Here is a 23896-nt window from a genome sequence, read left to right as displayed (position 1 = left end):
CTTCCTTCAAAAAATTAAGGAAAATATTTTTCAAAACGCTCCTCTAATTTTAAATTATATTTTTTTTTGAGAAAAACATCAATTTTAAAAAAATATTTTAAATTTTAAAATTTTATTTTTTCACTCGATCCCTGAACCACTCACCCACCACCGGCCAGCCCCCCCCCCCTCCCGAAAAGATTAATTTTGTTTTTTAAAAATATTTTCAACTTTAATTTTTTATTTTTAAACTCCTATCCCTCTCCCGCCAGCCCCCTACCCACCCCTACCACCCCCCTCCCAATTTTTTTTTTAAAAATTTTTTCACTCCTACCCCCTTCCCTTCCCCCCACTCAAAAAAATAATAATTTTGTTTTTAAAAAATATTTTCAATTTCATAAATTATTTTCTATTCTCGTAAAAATAAAAAATGTCTCTTAAAACATTTTTCATTCGTAAATCAAACACTAAAAATTATTTCCAAAACTTTTTTTGTATTCATCAACCAAACATGAGAAAATAAGTTCAAAATTTACTTATTTTCGAAGAAAACATTTTCCTTCGTACCAAACGCACCCCTAATCTTGATATTTGTACGGATTTTTTATTAAAAAAATGTAATCTTGATAATTAAAAGTTGATTAGAAATTAAAGCCAAGTTCTAGTAACTTTCCTTTTTTTTTAAATTACAAGTTCACATTCAGGTTCAGTGCACTGCAAAATAAAACTTGTTTTTTTCTTAAATACTCTGAAAAATGTCATGTTGTACTTCTTCTAGTCCGTACTTGTCAATCAATCAAAAATATAGTAATATTTCTGATTTTGTAACTTAGGTACATATATATATTTTAATAAGTTACGGTGGAATGATAAATATTCTGTTTATTTTTAATTCGATTTTTTTTGAATATAAAATTGCCTTTGTTGGAGGGCATATTATCCTTCAATATGGGACTTTGTGACCGAATACTAAATAAAAAAAATTATTTTTTTGTTGACTTTGATTTAATATAGAGTTTTAAGAAATATTTTTAACTTATTATTTTAAGTTAAAAATATGTGAATATGTCATGTGAAAAATAAAACTAAAAGTTAATCGAAAATGAAAACAATATCCTTTTTAAATGGATTTTTAGAAAAGTAAAACAATTTTAAGTAAAGAGGATATATTATTCTCCTTAAATGAAGAAGAACAACTAATTCAACCACAATAGCAATCAACAATTAAGATCGAAACCAATTTCCATAATCAATAATTTAAATGAAAATTATAAATAAAACTCAAGTAAATTATTTTGTTTACATATAAATGATTAACGATTAACGATTAACGATTAATGAGTAAGAGTGTCATGATCCAAACTGTCAGGATTGACATTTCCACTAATCCTTTGGTGGGAGGACTATTACTACAACTCAAACAAATAAATTTTATAAAAAAATGACACATTTAAAAATACGGAAGCAGGTTTAAATGACAACAAAAATAGAGTTTTCATAAACTCCGAGGTTTTAACAAATAATTGATCAAACTAATGCAGAAGAACAACCCTTAGAACCTGAAAGTCATTGTATCAAAACTCTACTAACGACAACTCTAAGAGTAAGGGGTACAACCACAAAAATCAACAACACCTTAAAGATAGTCTGAGTCCGAAAAGAGTGGACTTAAACAAGAAAGATACACAGCAGCCTGAAAGAACTTACTCACCCTTGAATTTGGTCACGCTTAATAGTCACCTAGCTGAGGTCTATCAATAGTCACCGAAAGATGTCATGTACTCAATAAAGAAAGAGCAAGTGTAGTATCAGTACACAACCACAATGTAGTGGTAGGATCACACAGCTATTCCAGTAAGTGCAATATAAGTAAGTCAATACACCATAATAATAGCATGCATACACCGAACATATACAATATCATCATCATTTACGAACAACGAAGCATTTCACAATTCTTTAATATCACAGTTATATCAAATAGTTGGTCCTCTCATGGAACCCAAACTCAAACAGTTAGCATACCGGAACGTGTATCCAACCCAATGTTTATGCTGTAATATGATAATCGATCCCAATTATTTATGCCGGAATGTGGCAACCGATCCCAATTATTTATGCCAGAATGTGATAACTATCCCAATTAGTTATGTCGAAACGTGACAACTGATTAATTCAACACACCACAATTACAATCACAAGTATATTCTCAACATCATACAACCAAGAAGTGATTCATGGCATATAAAGTTATTCATCTATCTCATTTACAGCAAGTGTGATCAATAATGGAACATTCGCATACATACATGTATCATAATGAAACAAGACCAAACATATATCACACAATCGTAGAATCACAATTAGCTTGAAACTCCTTTTTCAGGATTAGTTTCGCTTGTTCTAGGTCTACAAACAACAATTTATACGCAAGGAACGACAATCAAAGATCTAATTACCCGGATTATAACGAACTCAGTAACCCTAGACCAAACTCATGATCCCCATACGCAGATTAGGGCTTTTCCACCATAATTCCCATGTCAAACCCCTTCTTCATCAATAAAAACCCAAGAAAATAGGTTCTGCAGATCGAAAAAATAAATTTGAGGAGTGAAAACCTTATCTTTTAGCCTCAAGAATGGTGGAAAACTGTCAACAAGACTCCTCGGCTCGTTCCTTAGCCCTCAAAGTCGAAAAATAAGAATAAAATATTTTTGGGGTATATTTACGACTTTAAGTCGCACCTGTCCCGCCATGGCGGCACTCACTCCGCTACAATGACCTCGTGTGGTGGCAGAAATCTCGCCTCAGCAGCTTGCACGGAACCAACAAGCAAAATTTAATATTTTCAAGACTCCATTTCACAACACACCTTCAAACCAACGACACTCAAAAAAGTACCATTCAAACTAAGATCAATTTCGGGAGTTTTACTCTCCCGAATTTAATTCCGTAAAGGCGTACGGGTTCCTTAACGTCTTGGCTATCTACTCAAGTAATTAAAATCATAATTATGTCTCTCAAATGTTACCAAATTTTCCTATATTTCATAGACTCCAATTTCGTTCAAATCTAAACTAGGCTAAGAAATCACAAATTATCACGTTAAAGTTTTCTGACCTCAATTCTTTTTCCGTTGAATTTTTCCTACGATGAAAGTTAAATCGTTACAAAGAACTAACAATATATTAACAATTAACAGTTAATACTTGATGATTATTAATTAGCAATTGACGATTAACGAATATCGTCAGAGACAATTAATTCAACAGAACCACATTACTGGTTTAAACTATGTGCCTAGCAATAATAGTAGTAAACCTATAGTTAAAATCATGAAAATTAAGAAAGATAATTAATTTATCTAAGATTCTATTTTTCTAAATCAAATCTAGGGTACATATTAAAGAATTAATATTTCATTTCTTGAGTTTTATTTATAATTTCACGTTTTAAAAAAAATACTAAATTTATAACAGAAAAGCAGAGGAATTTTTTTAATTCACGATGGATGAAAGTTCTATCTTTATTAGAGCAATCAAAAATGAAAGTTGTAAATTTCATCTCAAATTTCAAAATGAAACTCGTACATCCTAAAAGATTAGAATTTTATAGTTTGAGATTTATTATTGATTTAATATTTTAAATGCAAAATAATTTTATTACAGAAAAATAAGGGGGAAAGTCACCCCGAAGGATAATCAGTTATAATAAAAATCATGAAAATCACGGCAAAAATAGCTTTATTAAAACAATTGAAATTTAGAAAATGAAAAATATTTTTTAAAATGTTTTTCTTTTTCAAATCAAATCTATAGTATATCCTTGAGAATTAACATTTCATTTCCCAAATTTTAAATTTTAAAAGTTCTTTCAAAATTAATTTAAAAATAAAACAAAAAACTATTCTAAAAAATATGTTTGTATTAATATTATTCGTAGCAGATAATTTTTCTTCATATTATTGTAATTCTATAATTAAAATTGCGAAAATCACGGAGATAACATCTTTATAAACCAAAAATGGAGATAATTTCTTTATCAGAATATTTAAAATCTTACTCAAGTTAATTAATCTTTCTTTACTAACATGGATTGTGGTGCACTGATGGAAGCGCTTCAACCTTAACCAGAGGTCTCGGATTCGAGCCCTAGGCATGGAGAAAATTCTATTGGGAGCGTCATCCCCGAATGGGCCTTGTAGTATGTGATTCGAACTTTGGACGGCGGATGAAAAACCAAAAAATAATCTATCTTCCAAATACAGTAAATCACGAAAAACATATCTTAATTAGAATAATTAAAAATTCAGAAAAATGATAAAGAATACTTCAAATTCTACTTAATTTCAAAATCAAATCTAGGGTATATGCTGAAGAATTGACATTTCATTTCACAAACATTAATATATCCTCAAATTATGTTTGTATTAATCTTACTTGAATTAATTAATTTTTCTTCATATATTAAAATGTCAACAATCACCACAAATGTAATAACAAATAACAGTAATTCTATAATAAAATCTCAAAAATCATGAAGATATATCTTTATCAAAACAATTAAACTTTATAAGATTGATGAATATTATTTCAAATTCTATTTTTTTTTTCAAATCAAATCCAGGGTATATGCTTAACAACTAAAATTTCATTAACAAGACTCTAATTTTTTTTTTTTGAATTAGTCCTAAAAATCTGAGTAATTAAACTTTTTTCATTTTAAAATGGTCAACGATCACCAAAAACATAAAACAATTACAGTAATTCTATAATAAAAATATCAAAAATCCAAAGAAAATATATTTAGTCGAAACAATTAAAATTTAAAAAAATGATAAATATTATTTCATTTACCGAACTCTAAATTTTGAAAATTCTTCTAAATTAGCCCTCAAAAAAAAAAATTCTACTAAAAATTATATTTGTATTAATCTTACTCTAAGTAGTTATTTTTTCTTCATTTTAAAATGGTCAACGATCACCAAAAACGTAAAAATAATTACAGTAATTCTTTAATAAAAATCCTGAAAATCACGGAGAAAATATATTTTTTCAAAAAAATTTGTAATTTAGAAAAATGATGAATATTATTTCAAACTTTTTTTCAAATCAAATTATTGTATATTTATAAGAATTAACATTTCATTTACCGAACTCTAAATTTTAAAAATTCTTCTAAATTAGCCCTCCAAAAGAAAATCTCTTCTAAAAATTATATTTGGGTTAATCTTACTCTGAGTAATTATATTTTCTTCATTTTAATACGGTCAACGATCACCAAAAACGTAAAAATAATTACAGTAATTCTATAATAAAAATCCCAAAAATTACGAGAAAATATATTTATCAAAATAATTAAAATTTAGAAAAATGATGAATATTATTTATAATTCTATTTTTTTCCAAATCAAATCTAGGGCGTATCCTTAAGAACTGACATTTCATTAATCGAACTCTAAATTTTAAAAGTTCTTCTAAATTAGCCCTCCAAAAAAATTATCTCTTCTAAAAAAATTATATTTGTTAATATCTTACTCTGAGTAATTATTTTTTCTTCATTTTAAAACGGTCAACGATCACCAAAAATGTAAAAACAATTACAGTAATTCTATAATAAAGATCTCGAATATTACGGAGAAAATATATTTTGTCAAAATAATTAAAATTTAGAAAAATGATGAATATTATTTCAAATTATATATTTTTTTCATTTCAAATCTACTGTATATCCTTAAGAACTAATATTTTATTTATCGAACTCTAAATTTTAAAAATTCTTCTAAATTAGCCCTAAAAAAAAAATCTCTTTCTAAAAATTATATTTATGTTAATCTTACTCTGAGTAATTATTTTTTCTTCATTTTAAAATGATCAACGATAACCAAAAATGTAAAAACAATTATAATAATACTATAATAAAAAATCCCAAAAATCAACGGAGACAATATATTTTGTTAAAACAATTAAAATTTAGAAAAAATAGTAAATATTAGTATTTCAAATTCCATATTTTTCCTAATCAAGTCTAGGACACACCCTAACATTTCATTTCTCGAAATCTATAAATAACAACAATTTCCATCTTCAGTGTACAAAAACTAGGTTTTATCAGCATCGTTTCTCCTGTTCATTACTTATTTCCTTTCGAAAACATCCTTTCTATCCCTGCAAAGACAAAATTAAGACCTATCTACAATCTATCATTTCCAGACCGTACTAATCTACATTCTCGTAATAAATCTATGTATTCTCTAATTTTACATATATTCTATTTTTTTCAGACCCGATGACCCCACGTTATTGTAAAGTATGAAAAGTAAAGTAAACCAAGGGGGAGAAAAAAAGAGAAAATGAACCGGACAACAATACGCGGTTTAACCGGTATGATGTAAGCAGCAGAAAAAAACCGGTTTTTGTGAATGATTCAATGAATTTTGCAAAAAATGGAGAAAAAGGTAATGATTTATGTTTTTCTATGGATTGACACCTTAACAAACACATTTATTTTTTTTCAATAAAATAATATTTTTCAATAATTTATTTTTTAAAATTATTTTTGTGTGTATGTGTATATATATTCAGTGTACCATAACAATTGACAAAGTAACCAAAGAACAATACTTGTTCTTTTTTTTCTTCTCTACTTTCAACTTTCTTTCTCTTTTTTTCCCTACTTAGATAGGGTTTTTGTTGAAATCTTGAACTTTTTCATGTGTAATGCAAATCTTGGTTGAAGATAAAATTTGGGGTTTGTTGTTCTTGGTGCAAAGTTTGGTTTTTTTTAATTTCCTTTGGGGGTTTTGTGTTGAAGAGAATCAACAACCATGTCTACTCTTGTTAATTACAGTGGTGAGTTTTCTTTGTTTGTTTTTCATGTTTTGGATTATGGGTTTTTGAGTTTTATGGAATTTGACATTTGGGTGATTTAGTTTTCATAGAATAGAGTGTTCCATGGATTCTTGATTGTTGATATGAATATGAAGGGTGTAAGGAGTTACTAGAAGAAAAAAAAAATTGTTGCTTGGGAATTTTAGTAGCTCATTTAGTTGTTTGGTTGGTTATTCTGAATTTTTATCTTGTTAATCCTTGCCCCATTTCCCCCAATTTGAAAAAGATTAACAAATTGTTGCTTTGGCTTTGAAGATGTTAATCTTGCTCCTCCTATACAGAGTTTTTTTTTTTTTTTTATGTTTTAATAAGTTTTTTGTGTGTATTGTTTAGATTGGTGCTTTTTGATAAAAGGTGTGAATTTTGGTCGTTGTATCTAAGAATTTGTTTGTTGTTTCAACTTTTGATCTAAATAGGTAGATCTTTGTTCTATGTTTTTTATGTAATGAGTTTTCTGATAAGGCTACAGTTGAAATGAAGTTAAAGATAAGATTTTTGTAAGAAATGGGCATGAAAGTTATAATCTTGGGAAGTTTATGTTGATTTGGTGGAAAAGATTTGTTGATGAAGTTCTTGATGTTTTGATCTTCAGGTGATAATGAGTTCTATAGTGGAGGATCACTTTGTTCAGCTGATTTGGGTCTTATGTTGGCTCTTGGTCATGCTGATATTTACTGTCCTGTTAGTAAGAGGGCACGCATTAGTGGCCAGTTTATCGTTGAAGAGAGGACTAAGAATCCATCCATTGAATTACTTCCCAATGAATGCCTATTTGAGATCTTCAGGAGACTGAAAGGAGGCCGTGAAAGGAGTGCAGCAGCTTGCGTTTCTAAGCGTTGGCTTATGCTCTTGAGTAATATGAGGAGCTCTGATATCCGCCATACTAATCTTTCAGCTGCTAATGGGGCTTCGGATGATACGAAAATGGCCTCATCTGATGAAGATCAAGTTGAGTGTGACGGATATCTTACGAGGTGTTTAGAAGGGAAGAAAGCTACAGACATTAGGCTCTCAGCTATGGCAGTTGGAACTTCTAGCCGTGGGGGTCTTGGAAAGCTCTCAGTTCGGGGGAGCAACCCCGTTCGGGGTATTACTAATGTTGGTTTAACTGCAATAGCCCATGGTTGTCCGTCTCTTAGGGTTCTTTCATTGTGGGATGTTCAGGATGTTGGAGATGAAGGTCTTATGGAGATTGCAAGAGGATGTCATTCATTAGAAAAGCTAGATTTAACTAAATGTCCCTCAGTTTCCAACAAAGGTCTGGTTGCAATAGCAGAGAATTGCCCAAGTTTGACGTCATTGACGATCGAATCATGTAAACATATTGGAAATGAGGGCCTGCAAGCTATTGGAAGATGTTGTACCAAATTAGAGTCTCTTACTATTAAAGACTGCCCTCTTGTTGGTGATCAGGCGGTTGTTAGCCTTCTGTCGTCGGACAATACCAGGTTGAGGAAAGTGAAACTTCATTCTCTAAACATAACGGATTTCTCCCTTGCTGTCATTGGACACTATGGAAAGGCGATTACCGATCTTAATCTGTGTAAACTTGAGCACGTAAGTCCAAGGGGGTTTTGGGTTATGGGTGCTGCTCACGGTTTGCAATCTCTGGCTTCTTTGACAGTCACTTCATGCATTGGATTGGCGGATGAGAGTCTTGAAGAAGTGGGAAAGGGCTGCACAAATATGAAAAGCATGTGCTTTCGAGAGTGTAAACATGTTACTGATAGTGGACTTGTTGCGTTTGCTCAAGCTGCTGGATCTCTCGAGCATCTCTTGTTGGAACAGTGCGACAAGATCACCCAAACAGGCATCCTAAATGCTGTTTCAATCTGCAGCAAGTTGAAGTCGCTTTCCCTGGTGAAGTGTTTGGGAGTCCGGGATTTGCCTCCACAAGCTTCCTCCTTGTCTCCCTGTGATTCTCTCCGATCTTTGTCCATCCGAAGCTGTCCAGGATTCGGTAGCACAAGCTTAGCTATGGTGGGGAAGCTATGTCCCCAGCTTCATCATTTGGATCTCAGTGGGCTTACTCGAATAACAGATGCTGGGCTTCTCCCACTTTTGGAGAGCTCCAAGGCAGGACTCGTCAAGGTTAATCTTACTCACTGCATGAACGTGACCGATGAAGTGGTGCTCTCATTAGCTAGGCTACACGGTGAAACTTTGGAATTGCTGAATCTTGATGGATGCAGGAAGGTTACCGATGCAAGCTTGGTGGCAATTGCTGATAATTGTCTATTACTTAACGATCTTGATGTTTCGAAGTGTTCAATAACTGATTCGGGTGTAGCTGCTTTATCTCAAGGAGTGCAAATGAATTTGCAGGTTCTTTCACTATCAGGTTGCTCCATGGTAACAAACAAGAGCTTTTCGTCTCTTAGAACATTGGGTGAGAGCTTGATTGGTTTGAATCTCCAGCACTGCAGCTCCATCGGTAGCAGCAGAGTCGAGGCTCTTGTTGAGGACTTGTGGAGGTGTGATATCCTCTCCTAAAAGCCAACTGGAGCACAAGGCTATGCATCATCCAAAGGTGTTCGAACTACGAGTCCTAGCTATTTGGTTCATTAATCTTTGATGGGATAGAAAGTAAACATGATTGTGGTTTTTGGCTAACTAATGGCCTTGTGATGCTCCAGTGGCTTTGCTGTTTTCCAGGAGGCTATGACAAAACATCTTTCTCCATCACTTTTTGCAGGCTTCATCTACTTCAAAGCTTGTTCCACTTCGTTCAGTCTCCGGTTTCACACGGAGGCTACCTCTTTACACAACCACGGTATCCTGAGAATACAGTTACCTAAGTCCTGGTGCTAAAGTTTTCACTAGTGTTGCTCCTTATCCCGTCTTTCGTGGAAGAACTAATTATGCTTCTCGTAAATTTACATGGATATCATGCATTCGCCTTGGGTATTAGTACTACACTGCAGAATCAGACAGTCTTTCATAGTTCTAGTATGTTAGTTTTCGTATTAAGAAGTCGTCCTCGTTGTTATAGTTGTTATAAAGTGTTTTACTTTCCGTTTTAGTCTGTAGTTGAATCGAACGATTTCTGTAGCATGGTGTCTGTTAATCTGGAGCTTGGTCATGGCAACTAGTCCATCTAGGTTGTTTTTCTAGTGTTCAAGTTCTAGTTTTTGATAGGATTGTCAAAAGTCCTTTGATTGTACAGGTTCCTTGTCTTTCAGATTTGTACTTTGCAACTACTTTGTTATGTCTAATAAACTCTCTTTAGTTTGTCTAAATTGTGCTTAATGTTTTTTCTTCCTTATAGTTCTCTCTCAAAGTTTAATTATTCATCCCTACTTGTATGCTAGTGTTCTCGAAAATCGATAAATTCATCGATTGATCAATCGATTACTTTTGCCTTGTTGGTTGATCAAACGATTACGTTTCACTTTCAATCAATCAATCAACTACGTTTCAATTCTAAAAGCTTGCTTAAGGAATGCCAACAATGGGATTCACTCTATATATTATTACACTCGTATATATTATTACACTTTTTTGGAATCGGAGTCTATCGGAACAATTATCTATCTTCATGACTTCTGTCAGATTATATCGAGTGTGTTATTATTGTTGGAATATCTGTAGGTATGATACCAATATTTTAGGGATTTGTTCTAACTATACATTGCACCTTTGCTTCACTTTATTTGGAAGTAAAAAAATAAAAACTATAGGATACACATTAAATTTCTTTTTCAGACTAATATTCCAAAGTCTTAATTTCAACATGAAAGTTAAAATCGTAGAAGTGCGATATTGTTAGTAGCCCTCTTTCTAATTTTTTTTTAAAAAAAAGTCAACATTGGAAATATGATAAAACGAATATTTTAAAAGACACATATATTATATTGTTCTTCTAAATTTTTCATTCTTCAAATGTTACTTGAATTGATCATTTCTTTTAAACGTCAGGTAACAAATACGAGTTGATTAGATACGTGCAACTAAAAAGTTTGGTAAGTATAGGGGTAGGCTTGAACATTTTTGAAATGAAAATGTGTGTCCAAATTTGAAGTGCATTATTTATGGTAACAAAGTTGTTTAACAATACTTCTTTTCTTGTACATCACCTTTGACATCTCAATGTATTATAAAATGCAAAATTCAATGTACTAGATTTGTAGGTCCACTATGGACCAATATTTTAGCAATTTGTTGTTATTATTTTTCTCTGTGTACTTTGCACCTTGATTCACCTTTTTTGGAAGTAAAGTTTTAAAAAATATGGGTGATTTGGGTGAAAGGGATTGAAAGGTTGCTTCAAGAATGTCAAAAAAAAGGGCTTTGATCATATATGAGATCATTATATTTTTATATTTTGTTTGAGTCGAGAGTTTATCGAAACAATATTTGTGTTCTCATAAAGTAAGATTGGTGTTATATTTTATCAAATTTTATTTGTGAGATTACTGTGTGTGTTATTGTTGTTGAGAAAACTGTAACAGTGTGCACACTGAAAATTATTTCAAAGTAGGGAAAATAGATAAATATACCTTGATACTTTATGATTTAGAGCGGATATATCATCGTTTCATTTGTCTTTGATATCACATTGACATCTTATAATGTGTAATGCAATATTCAATGGACCAATGATTTAACTATTTGTTCTAACTATTCTTTTTGGAGGTAAAATCTTAAAAATATGGCATATACATTATATATCTTCTTCAGACAATGTTGGAATATTGTTGGGTGCAAGTGTTTTAGTTCTACAGAGTTAAATTTTTGTCAAAGTCGTGTAATCGTAAAGATATGATATCTAGGCGTAATTCAATTTCAAAAGTTAGTTCATGAGGAAATTGTCCAAGTCTATATAAGGAGATCATCCGTCTATTTTCCAACCAATGTAAAACTTTTATCACTCTAACACCCCCCTTCACGCTCAGGCCCTACTGAAACGTGGATCGAAAGTCCAAATAGGGATGAACTTGACTATGATAGCATGTAAAGATATGTTACCTGGACCTTACCGTACCCAAAAGTTAGTGCATGAAGGGAGGATTGCCCAAGTCCATATAAGGAGACCACAAATCCATTCCACAACCAACGTGAGACTTCTACCTACACTAACAATAATCATAAGATTTAATAAGAGGTCTAGGGAAAAAGTTCGGTAATATACTATCAGGGTAGACATGTACATCTTATTTAAGATCTCTCAAACAGGTTGATACTAAGCATTAGGATACGTCTGGTCTGTGAAATATCAATCAATCGACTATGACTCAATTATAAAAATTAGTGCCAAACAACCATTTAAAATCAAGTACACAATTTCCAGGTGAATCAAGCTAACTGTATAAAAAACTGCTTGAAACATTTTTTTTCAAGTTGAATATGTGTGTCCAAATTTGAAATGTCTTCTTTATGGTAACAAACAACTTTGTGTAAGAGTACTTTTTCTTGCATATCACATTTGACATCTATGTGTATAAAAATGCAAAGATTCAATGGACTGAATTTTTAGGTCCACCAATATGGACCTAAAATTTAGCAATTTGTTTTAAATATTTTTCTCTGTGTACTTTGTACCTTGCTTCACTTTTTTTGGAAGTAAAAATTATAAAATATGGTATACAATTTACTATTAGATGTCCTTTTTGGACAAATTTTTCAAAGTGCTTTAATTTGTGATTTGAAATTTTGTCCGAAGAAAATGTTGAAATGGACTTTGATTATTTGCTACATTTTATTTATGTTTTAATTAGTTTGAATTGTATCGTAATTCATAATATGAACTCAATGATAATGTGATAATTTGTATTAAATCGTACGCTATTTTTTTTTTTTTGAGTCTGGTAAGTATATGCTTAAACTCCACTAAAGTTGTATTATTTACAACTAGATTCTTATTCTAACCTTATATGAAATACACTAATTTTTTCTCTTTACATTACAAAAAGAGTGATAGATAAACATGTACACGACTCTATTAATGACACCATTTTGAAAAAAAGAATAAAAAAAAAGATCTAATTCGTTTCTATAGAGATATATTATGTTAACATTGAACATAAATGTGTTAATTAAAAACCACAATACTACTATTTACAAAATGACCTCAAAAGTGAAATTATTCTTCAAAGTTTATGGAACCATCTCAAACAACTACTATTCTTTGATCCTTAGTGTCAAGATTAGTCGTATCAATTTTAATGTCAACAAGTTCATATGACTTCTGATTTTATGTCAAAATTTAGAAAGATTTAGTTTTAGGATACTTTAAATTGTGTATTATCTTGTATATATGACTATCAAAGTCTTTTAAACTTACATAAAATATTCTAAAGAATTTAAATAAATAATAATAAAAAGTGTTAACTTTAAAAAATGATGAGTATTACTAAAATTGAACAATATGAAGATGTAACTATTACATGTGTCTACTTGTGGGTAAAGAATTTTAGAGAAATACTCAACCCTTAAATTTTGAAACATAAAACTTTTTAACTTTCAATTAGCATAGCATATATGCATGACATTTCAAGAAGTCAAGTACCAATAGTTATTGTTCAAGATTTGTATGATAAGGAAAAAATCAGATGCCTAAAATAAGTCTCTGATAAGAAATCTTAAATATTTGTAAAAGAACATCAAGTAGTTTACAATTATTACTATTATTTTTACATATTTTTTGTTTTTAATGTAATATTTTTAAATGACATGAAATATTTAATTAACATCATATTTTTTTTATAATATAAAAGTAAGAATTAATTCTAGTTAACAAGATGTTAGTCACAGGTTTACAGTACCTTTAGATGTTATTGTAATAATTTTATTTATAAATATGCAAATTTGAGTTATTTAATTCAAAGTTTTAAGATACCAAAATAAATCATTTTTTTCTTATACTAATCTTGAACAGTTTTTTTACTTAACAATCTTAAATATTATTTTAAATGAAAAAAATTATTAAATTTAATATAATATAAAAGTAAGAACTAATTCTAGTTAACAAGATGTTAGTCACATGTTTAAAGTACATTACCTTTAGATGTTATTGTAAAAATCTTATTTATTAATATGAAAATTTGAGTTATTTAATTCAAAGTTTTAAAATATCAAAATAAATCATTTTTTTCTTATACTAAGAACAGTTTTTTTGCTTAACAATCTTAAATATTATTTTAAATTAAAAAAAATTATTAAATTCAATATTAAAAGTTTTGGGCCTTAATGTTGTGATGGCCGAAGAAAACACTTTACTAACTTCACCCTTTGAGCTACTCATGAATTAATGAGCACACTACTCGTCAAAGGATATGATTTATTTCTAGACAACTATTATAATCATAAAATCATGTAAATACTAAAAGCTATATAACAACAATTATAAGGAAATAACTTGATCTAAACTTGAGCTACATGTAATTTTGAGAGCAAATTAAATAATATAATCTATATCTATCAATCATAGGATTACTTTTATCAATAAGTAAATTATATGTGATATTTAACTTGTTGCAAGAGGACCCAAATAACTCTCTCTCTCTCACACACACAGTGTATATTGTATATTGTATACATTTAAGTTATTATCGGCAGACCTCGAAATTGGGAAGTTCTTATTGACCTTTTTATGAAATGAACAACACATTCATGAGTTTCCTAATAAATTTTGTATTCTTTGTAAATCTAAAACTTGATAGTGACATTAAAATCTTTAGAGATCCATCTTATCTAATTGAAGGAATTAAAAAAATAAATTAAATGTGACTTATTAAAAACTTACTTACTTGATATGTAATCGAATAAATCCAAAAAATGCATCTAGAGATATGGATGTTACTTGTTCAGACAGAGTCCTATTTGCTGAAGTTAGAGATCATTCAAGAGAAGAAGTTAGATTGTTAAAACTCAGAATTTGAAATATCAAAGCTACTTTGAGCAAAGAAGATAGTTAATAGGGATCTAGATTCAAGAAGCAACTGAACCAAAGCTAAAGAAAGGATTTCTACTCAATTATTACTTTTTTCCAAAATGAAGTCCTTAATTTTCTTTTTCGAGTTTATTCATTTTTTGAAGGAATAAAGAAAAGAAAATGATTTAAATAAGATTTGTTAAACACTTGCTTACTTGAGATGAAATAAACTTACCTAAGAAGATGCATCAAGTTGCAGAGCTTAATTCTTCGACTGGAACCCTATTTTCCTGAAGGTAGAGATCATCAAAGAGCAAATAGATTGTTAAAGCTCAAAATTTGAAGTATCAGAGCTAATTTGAACTGATAAAATAGTTATACGAGGATTTAAATCGGAGAAGCAGCTGAATCGAAACTGGAAAAAAAATTCTCTACTCAATTTTTTGCTTTTTTCCAAAAAGAAAAACTTAATTTCCTTTTCAGAGTTGTTTCTTTTCTTTTACTTTGACGTCATTATTTGGATCGGTCACTTTTGGCTTGACCCACTATTTTTGGTATATATGATTATTTTAGGCAAAATTACATAACTAAACATATTTCACAATCATATATACTATTGTTACTTATGCTTTTAAAATATTACATATCTTACCCCTAATTAAGAATTCACTACCTTATATTGAAGAAAATACACTTAGATACATGTATATTTGCTACTGATACATAAAAATAAGGAGAAAGCAACCGATTAGGGAGGAGGCGAGTGAACTTGTATGTATTCCACATTCGTATGAAATCACATTAGATACATGTATATGTAGTAATTCAAGAAATACAAATTATCCCATAAATAATTACAGATCATAGCTTATTTATTAATGCTGATGATTTTCGCTTAACTGATACTAAATCAATATCGTATATTTTATTGGTATCATTAAGACTGATAATTTTTTTTAACTAATACTAAATCAGTATAATATATACATTATTAGTATCATAAAGATCTCTTATTTAGAAGTTACTGTAACTACCTGTTTAGTCGTTTTGAGCAATAGATTTTATTTCTGGAAAAACTGTCTGAGTCGACGGATCCCACGACGACGACGGACCATCGAGGGGGTCTCGTTCCAAAACACTTAGATTTCTGAAATTTGGGTACTGAAATCGACTCTCTGAACTTCGTGACGGAATGGCAGGACGGACCGTCACAGGCATGACGGACCGTCACAGGCCCTTCAGTAAATTTCAGTCTCTGAACTCTGTGACGACTCAGCAGGAAGGACCGTCGCAGGCACGACGACCCGTCACAGACTGCGAATCCCAGGCTGGGTCAGATTTCCGTTAAATGTTTTAAGGGGCGTTTTGGACTATTCCTGCTTATAATTATAAAGTTAGTGGTTGAATATTAATAATCCAATTTCTTGAGGGTTAAAAGAGATAACCTTAAATTAATTAATGGGTTAATTCATCATCTTTTATACTTAATTATATGCTAATTAGGGTAAAAGAAAGAGGGTTGAATAAGAAAAATAGTAAGAACAGAGAGTGGGAGAAGAACGATCGAGAGAGAGGAGAGACGAAGAGGAAAACAAAGCTTTGGGGAATTTTCTTGCTTGATCACTAATCTTCGGTGGAGGTAGGTTATGGTTTTTATGCTATTCGTAGTAAACTCTTAATAGCGAATGATATGTATTGGGTACTGTTGTAAACCCTTCTATATGCTTAACTATATGCTTGCATGGATGTGATGATATAATTGTGATGAAATAAGCATGATGAAGCTATTGAATCCTAAATCTTGAAAACCTCTTGTTAATGATGATGCCTTGGTATAAAAGAAGGCTTGATGAACTAAAAGAATGAGGTTAGGGGATCGGGTGTCACGAACCGACACGTAGTAATAGGACGATCGGGTGTCACGAACCGACACGTAGTAATAGGGGGATCGGGTGTCACGAACCGACACGTAGTAATAGGGGGATCGGGTGTCATGAACCGACACGTAGTATTAGGGGGATCGGGTGTCACGAACCGACACGTAGTACTAGGGGATCGGAGTGTCACGTTCCGACACAAGAGGAATAAAGAGAGTGAATCTTGAATTATAGTACTTATTAATGATTATAGTACTTGTTGTTGCTACCTGTTGAGTATTGTAGTTGATTTTATGATATTATCTGATATATACTGTTTTCTATTTTGAGTTGGCCGATGATATCTACTCAGTACTTGTGTTTGTACTGACCCCTACTTGTATATTTTCTTTTTATTATTTGTGGAGTGCAGCAAACGTACCGTCATCTTCAACTCAACCGCAACTCTAGCCAGTCTTCGTCACACCAGATTTCAGGGTGAGCTAAAGCTTCTAGCTTGGACTGGATCTTCTTCTTCATGTCTGGATGCCTTGAAGTTCTGGCATAGACTAGCTGTTATTTATGTTTAGTTTCTTAGATACTCTTAGCTTTAGGAATTTGAGAATAGATGTTCTTGTGATGATGATTTCCAGATTTTGGGGATAATGATAAGTTTGAGTTTTAGAAGTTGATTATTGATTTTGTTAATGAGTTTTAAGTCTTCCGCATTGTTTTCAATTTATTATGTTTGAAATGTTGGGGTTTAGATTGGTTGGTTCGCTCACATAGGAGGATAAATGTGGGTGCCACTCACGACACGTTTTGGGTCGTGACAAACTTGGTATCAGAGCATTAGGTTCATTGGTCTCATCACACAAGAACGAGTCTAGTAGAGTCTTGAGGAACGGTTGGGGGACGCCTTTACTTTTCTTTGAGAGGCTATAGGACATTAGGAAAATTCCATTCTTCCTTTCTTTCGTGCTATTACTTGGATCCAATTGGTATCTAGGTGATACAAATTGGTTTCTGACCATCTTCACTCTATTTCGCAGATGGTTAGAACTAGAGCAACAACCGCGCCAACACCAACACCGGCAAGACAAGATGCGTCCGAGCCAGCCACTGAGACTGTAGCTCGAAGAGGAGCAGTGACAAGAGGCCGTGGTAGAGGTCGCGGGAGGACGTCCTCTAGAGGAAGAGGACAAACACCTGGCCCATCTAGTACTAGGGCGGTGACTCCTCCACCGACTGAGGAAGTAGTAAGAGAGGGTGAGGAAGGGGAAAATGAGCAAGTGCAGAATGAGGAACTACCACCCCAACCTACCCCAGAGATGATCAATCAGGTTCTTGCCTATCTTAGCGGGTTATCTGATCAAGGCCAAACACCTCCAGTGTTTTCTGCACCAGCACCTCAGGTTCCGGAGGTACAACATGCCGTTACTGTGGCTCCCCGCATGGATGCATCATTGGAAATAGGCACGTTTCCTCGGTTGACTACAGGGCCTATAATGACAAGTGATCAGCATGAACTTTTCAGTAAGTTCTTGAAATTGAAACCTCCAGTCTTCAAGGGTGCTGAATCTGAGGATGCCTATGATTTCCTGGTTGATTGTCATGAGCCACTACACAAGATGGGTATAGTAGAACGATTTGGCGTTGAGTTTGTGACTTATCAGTTTCAAGGGAACGCCAAAATGTGGTGGCGGTCACATGTTGAGTGTCAACCAACAGAGGCACCACCTATGACTTGGGCATCATTCTCTAGCTTGTTTATGGAGAAGTATATACCCCGTACTTTGAGGGATAGGAGGAGAGATGAGTTCTTGAGCCTAGAGCAAGGTAGGATGTCGGTTACTGCGTATGAGGCTAAATTTTGCGCATTATCTAGGTATGCCACCCAGCTTTGTTTCAGTCCACAAGAGCGGATTCGCCGTTTTGTGAAGGGGTTGAGGTCAGATTTGCGGATTTCAGCCTTACAGGTAGCGGCTACAGTGAAATCCTTTCAGGAAGTGGTAGACTTCATGATAGAGGTGGAGGGAGTGAAGCCAGATGACTTCACCTTGGCATCGACATCTAAAAGGTTTCGTAAGAGAGGTGAGTTTAATGGTTCTTACTCCAGAGGGAAGGGTTCAGGAGGTTACCCAGCCCGACCTATCCAGTCTTCACTACAGACTGTAGTTGGAGGTCCACCGCAGACCGGCCAACATTTCTCAGAGTTTGGTGGTTATCCCCAGACTTCGTCATTCTCACAGGGACCTATGCTTGAATCCAGAGAATGTTATGGATGTGGAGAGACTGGACATATTAGGAGGAATTGTCCAAAACCGAGTTACAGACCCCCAATAATCAGAGGTAGAGGTGGTCATGGAAGAGGCCGTTATTCGGGAGGACGTGGTGGCCGAGGTGATGGTGGCCACCAAAACGGCCGGGGTAACGGGCAAACTGGAACTACTGCAGCGCAACATGGTAGGGGCAACGGGCAGACAGGTGATAGGGCCCATTGTTATGCTTTCCCTGGGAGATCCAAAGCGGAGACATCTGATGCTGTCATCACAGGTAATCTTTTGGTTTGTGATTGCATGGCTTCTGTATTGTTTGATCCTGGATCCACATTTTCTTATGTATCTTCCTCATTTGCTAATGGTCTTAATTTACATTGTGAATTGCTTGACATGCCTATTCGTGTTTCTACTCTGGTGGGTGAGTCTGTGATAGTTGAAAAGGTGTATAGGTCTTGTCTTGTGACTTTTGTGGGGAGCAATACTCATGTAGACTTGGTTATCTTAGAAATGGTTAACTTCGATGTAATTCTGGGTATGACTTGGCTTTCTCCAAATTTTGCAATCTTGGATTGTAATGCTAAAACTGTGACGTTAGCCAAGCCTGGGACAGATCCGTTAGTGTGGGAGGGTGACTACACTTCCAATCCGGTTCGTATCGTCTCCTTTCTTCGTGCTAAGAGAATGGTTAGTAAGGGTTGTTTAGCTTTCTTGGCACACCTCAGGGATGATACTACCCAAGTACCTTCAATCGAGTCGGTTGCGATAGTCCACGAGTTTTTAGATGTGTTTCCTGCAGACCTTCCTGGTATGCCACCGGATAGAGATATTGACTTCTGCATCGATCTTGAACCGGGTACTCACCCCATTTCTATACCCCCTTATAGAATGGCTCCCATTGAGTTAAGGGAGTTAAAGGCCCAACTTCAAGAGTTGTTGAGCAAAGGCTTCATTAGACCAAGTGCATCCCCTTGCGGTGCTCCTGTTTTGTTTGTGAAGAAGAAGGATGGAAGCTTTCGGATGTGCATAGACTACAGACAACTGAATAAGTTAACGGTTAAGAACAAGTATCCTCTTCCTCGCATTGATGATTTGTTCGATCAGTTACAAGGTGCTTGTACCTTCTCAAAAATCAACTTGAGATCTGGTTATCATCAATTGAAAATACGAGCAGCAGATGTGCCCAAGACTGCTTTTCGGACCAGGTATGGGCATTATGAGTTCGTAGTAATGTCTTTTGGGCTTACGAATGCCCCTGCTGCTTTCATGAGCTTGATGAATGAGATTTTTAAGCCATATCTGGATCTCTTTGTCATTGTATTCATTGATGATATACTAGTATACTCAAAGAGCAAGAAAGAACATGAGGAGCACTTGAGAATTATGTTGGAAATGTTGAGGGAGAGAAAACTTTTTGCCAAATTCTCTAAGTATGAGTTTTGGCTAGATTCAGTGTCCTTCTTAGGGCACGTAGTTTTTAAGGATGGAGTGATGGTGGATCCATCTAAGATTGAAACAGTGAGGAATTGGGTAAGACCTACTAATGTGTCAGAAGTAAGGAGCTTTGTTGGTTTAGCTAGCTACTACCGTCGATTTGTCAAGGGGTTCTCTTTTATTGCTTCCCAATTGACAAGCTTGACTAAACAGAATGTCCCATTTGTATGGTCGGACGAGTGTGAAGAAAGATTTCAGAAGCTCAAGACTTTGTTGACTACCGCACCAATCCTTACCCTGCCAGTGGAAGGTAAGAATTTCACTGTCTATTGTGATGCATCCTATTCGGGTTTGGGTGCAGTACTAATGCAAGAGAAGAATGTAATTGCTTATGCTTCGAGGCAATTAAAGGTGCACGAACGTAATTATCCGACCCATGATTTGGAGTTGGCTGCGGTAGTATTTGCATTAAAGCAATGGAGACACTATCTATATGGGGTTAAGTGTGAAGTCTATACGGATCACCGTAGCCTATAGTATGTCTTTACTCAGAAAGATTTGAATTTAAGACAGAGAAGGTGGATGGAACTACTGAAGGATTATGACATCACTATCTTGTATCATCCGGGAAAAGCTAATGTTGTGGCAGATGCTTTAAGTAGAAAGGCAGGGAGCATGGGAAGTCTAGCCCACTTGCAAGTTTCAAGACGCCCATTGGCTAGAGAGGTACAAATTCTGGCTAATGACTTAATGAGGCTAGAAATAAATGAGAAGGGGGGATTTTTGGCCTGTGTGGAGGCGAGATCTTCCTTTCTTGACAAGATTAAGGGAAAGCAGTTTAATGATGAGAAGCTGATTCGGATTCGAGATAAGGTGTCGCGAGGAGAGGCTAAAGAAGCAAAAATCGACGAGGAAGGTGTTTTAAGAATTAAGGGAAGGGTATGTGTAACCCGCGTCGATGATTTGATTCACACTATCCTTACAGAGGCTCATAGTTCAAGGTATTCTATACATCCTGGTGCAACCAAGATGTACCGCGACCTAAAGCAACACTTTTGGTGGAGTAGAATGAAGCGTGACATTGTTGATTTTATTGCCAAATGTTCAAATTGTCAGCAAGTAAAATACGAACACCAGAGGCCCGGAGGAACACTTCAGAGAATGCCCATTTCGGAATGGAAGTGTGAGAGAATTGTAATGGACTTCGTGGTTGGTCTTCCAAAGACAATGGGTAAGTATGACTTCATTTGGGTAATCGTTGATAGGTTAACTAAGTCTTCTCACTTCATTCCGGTTAAGGTGACTTACAATGCAGAGAAGTTAGCCAAACTTTACATCTCAGAAATTGTTCGATTGCATGGGGTTCTACTCTCCATCATATTGGATAGAGGTACGCAGTTTACTTCTAAGTTTTGAAAAACATTGCATGCAGAATAGGGTACTAGGTTGGACCTTAGTACTGCGTTCCATCCTCAGACCGATGGTCAGTCTGAGCGAACGATTCAAGTGTTGGAGGATATGCTTCGTGCATGTGTTATAGAATTTGGTGGTCATTGGGATAGCTTCTTACCCTTAGAAGAGTTCTCATACAACAATAGCTATCACTCAAGTATTGATATGGCCCCATTTGAGGCACTGTATGGGAGAAGATCTAGGTCTCCCATTGGGTGGTTTGATGCATTTGAAGTTAGACCGTGGGGTACTGATTCTGAGAGAATCGTTAGATAAAGTGAAATGCATTCAAGAAAAGCTTTTAGCGGCTCAAAGTAGACAAAAAGAATATGCAGATCGAAAGGTTAGGGACTTGGAGTTTATGGAGGGTGAGCAAGTCTTTCTGAAGGTTTCGCCCATGAAAGGGGTGATGCGGTTTGGTAAGCGAGGTAAGCTAAGCCCAAGGTATATTGGTCCATTTGAAGTTCTGAAGCGCGTGGGGGAGGTAGCTTATGAATTAGCCTTGCCCCCAGGACTGTCCGGAGTGCACCCAGTATTTCATATGTCTATGTTGAAAAGATACCATGAGGATGGAAACTACATCATTCGTTGGGATTCAGTTCTGCTTGATGAGAATTTGTCTTATGAGGAGGATCCTGTTGCTATTCTAGATAGAGAAGTCCGCAAGTTGAGGTCAAGGGAGATTGCATCCATCAAGGTTCAATGGAAGAATCGACCAGTTGAAGAATCCACTTGGGAGAAAGAGGCTGATATGCAAGAAAGATACCCACACCTGTTTACAGATTCAGGTACTCCTTTTCGCCCTTGTTTCTTTTCTTGTGATCGTTCGAGGACGAACGATAGGTAAATTGGTATCTATTGTAACGACCTGTTTAGTCGTTTGGAGCAACAGATTTTATTTTTGGAAAAACTGTCTGAGTCGACGGATCCCACGACGGACCGTCATGGGCACGACGGACCGTCGAGGGGGTCTCGTTCCAAAACACTTAGATTCCTGAAATTTGGGTACTGAAATCGACTCTCTGAACTTCGTGACGGAATGGCAGGACGGACCGTCACAGGCATGACGGACCGTCACAGGCCCTTCAGTAAATTTCAGTCTCTGAACTCTGTGACGACTCAGCAGGACGGCCCGTCGCAGGAACGACGGCCCGTCACAGACTGCGAATCCCAGGCTGGGTCGGATTTCCGTTAAATGTTTTAAGGGGCGTTTTGGACTATTCCTGCTTATAATTATAAAGTTAGTGGTTGAATATTAATAATCAAATTTCTTGAGGGTTAAAAAAGATAACCTTAAATTAATTAATGGGTTAATTCATCATCTTTTATACTTAATTATATGCTAATTAGGGTAAAAGAAAGAGGGTTGAATAAGAAAAATAGTAAGAACAGAGAGAGGGAGAAGAACGATCGAGAGAGAGGAGAGACGAAGAGGAAAACAAAGCTTTGGGGAATTTGCTTGCTTGATCACTAATCTTCGGTGGAGGTAGGTTATGGTTTTTATGCTATTCGTAGTAAACTCTTAATAGCGAATGATATGTATTGGGTAGTGTTGTAAACCCTTCTATATGCTTAACTATATGCTTGCATGGATGTGATGATATAATTGTGATGAAATAAGCATGATGAAGCTATTGAATCCTAAATCTTGAAAACCTCTTGTTAATGATGATGCCTTGGTATAAAAGAAGGCTTGATGAACTAAAAGAATGAGGTTAGGGGATCGGGTGTCACGAACCGACACGTAGTAATAGGACGATCGGGTGTCACGAACCGACACGTAGTAATAGGGGGATCGGGTGTCACGAACCGACACGTAGTAATAGGGGGATCGGGTGTCATGAACCGACACGTAGTATTAGGGGGATCGGGTGTCACGAACCGACACGTAGTACTAGGGGATCGGAGTGTCACGTTCCGACACAAGAGGAATAAAGAGAGTGAATCTTGAATTATAGTACTTATTAATGATTATAGTACTTGTTGTTGCTACCTGTTGAGTATTGTAGTTGATTTTATGATATTATTTGATATATACTGTTTTCTATTTTGAGTTGGCCGATGATATCTACTCAGTACTTGTGTTTGTACGGACCCCTACTTGTATATTTTCTTTTTATTATTTGTGGA

The 23896-nt window shown here is 34.5% G+C and overlaps 1 protein-coding gene and 1 pseudogene across 1 annotated transcript; both read left to right on the top strand.

Annotated features, from left to right (window-relative positions):
* Positions 1 to 6441: 6441 nt before the first annotated feature.
* LOC101248690 (EIN3-binding F-box protein 1) lies at positions 6442 to 10111 on the top strand. Its single transcript, XM_004242734.5, has 2 exons — positions 6442 to 6833; positions 7465 to 10111. Exons 1-2 carry the CDS (start codon positions 6809 to 6811, stop codon positions 9363 to 9365), a joined length of 1926 nt encoding a protein of 641 aa, XP_004242782.2. The 5' UTR covers positions 6442 to 6808; the 3' UTR covers positions 9366 to 10111.
* On the top strand, positions 9388 to 22538 carry LOC138337174 (uncharacterized; annotated as a pseudogene).
* The last annotated feature ends 1358 nt before the right edge of the window (positions 22539 to 23896 follow it).

The sequence above is a fragment of the Solanum lycopersicum genome, chromosome 7 (genome assembly GCF_036512215.1).
Source record: "Solanum lycopersicum chromosome 7, SLM_r2.1".
NCBI classification, from domain to species: domain Eukaryota; kingdom Viridiplantae; phylum Streptophyta; class Magnoliopsida; order Solanales; family Solanaceae; genus Solanum; species Solanum lycopersicum.
This window is presented reverse-complemented; position numbering and strand designations above follow the sequence as displayed.

What these genes read in the sequence shown, in the direction of transcription:
- LOC101248690 (XM_004242734.5), top strand. Translation starts at nt 6,809, where the DNA reads ATGTCTACTCTTGTTAATTACAGTG. An exon ending in TACTCTTGTTAATTACAGTG is followed by an intron (nt 6,834 to 7,464) that starts GTGAGTTTTCTT and finishes TTTGATCTTCAG; the next exon opens with GTGATAATGAGTTCTATAGT.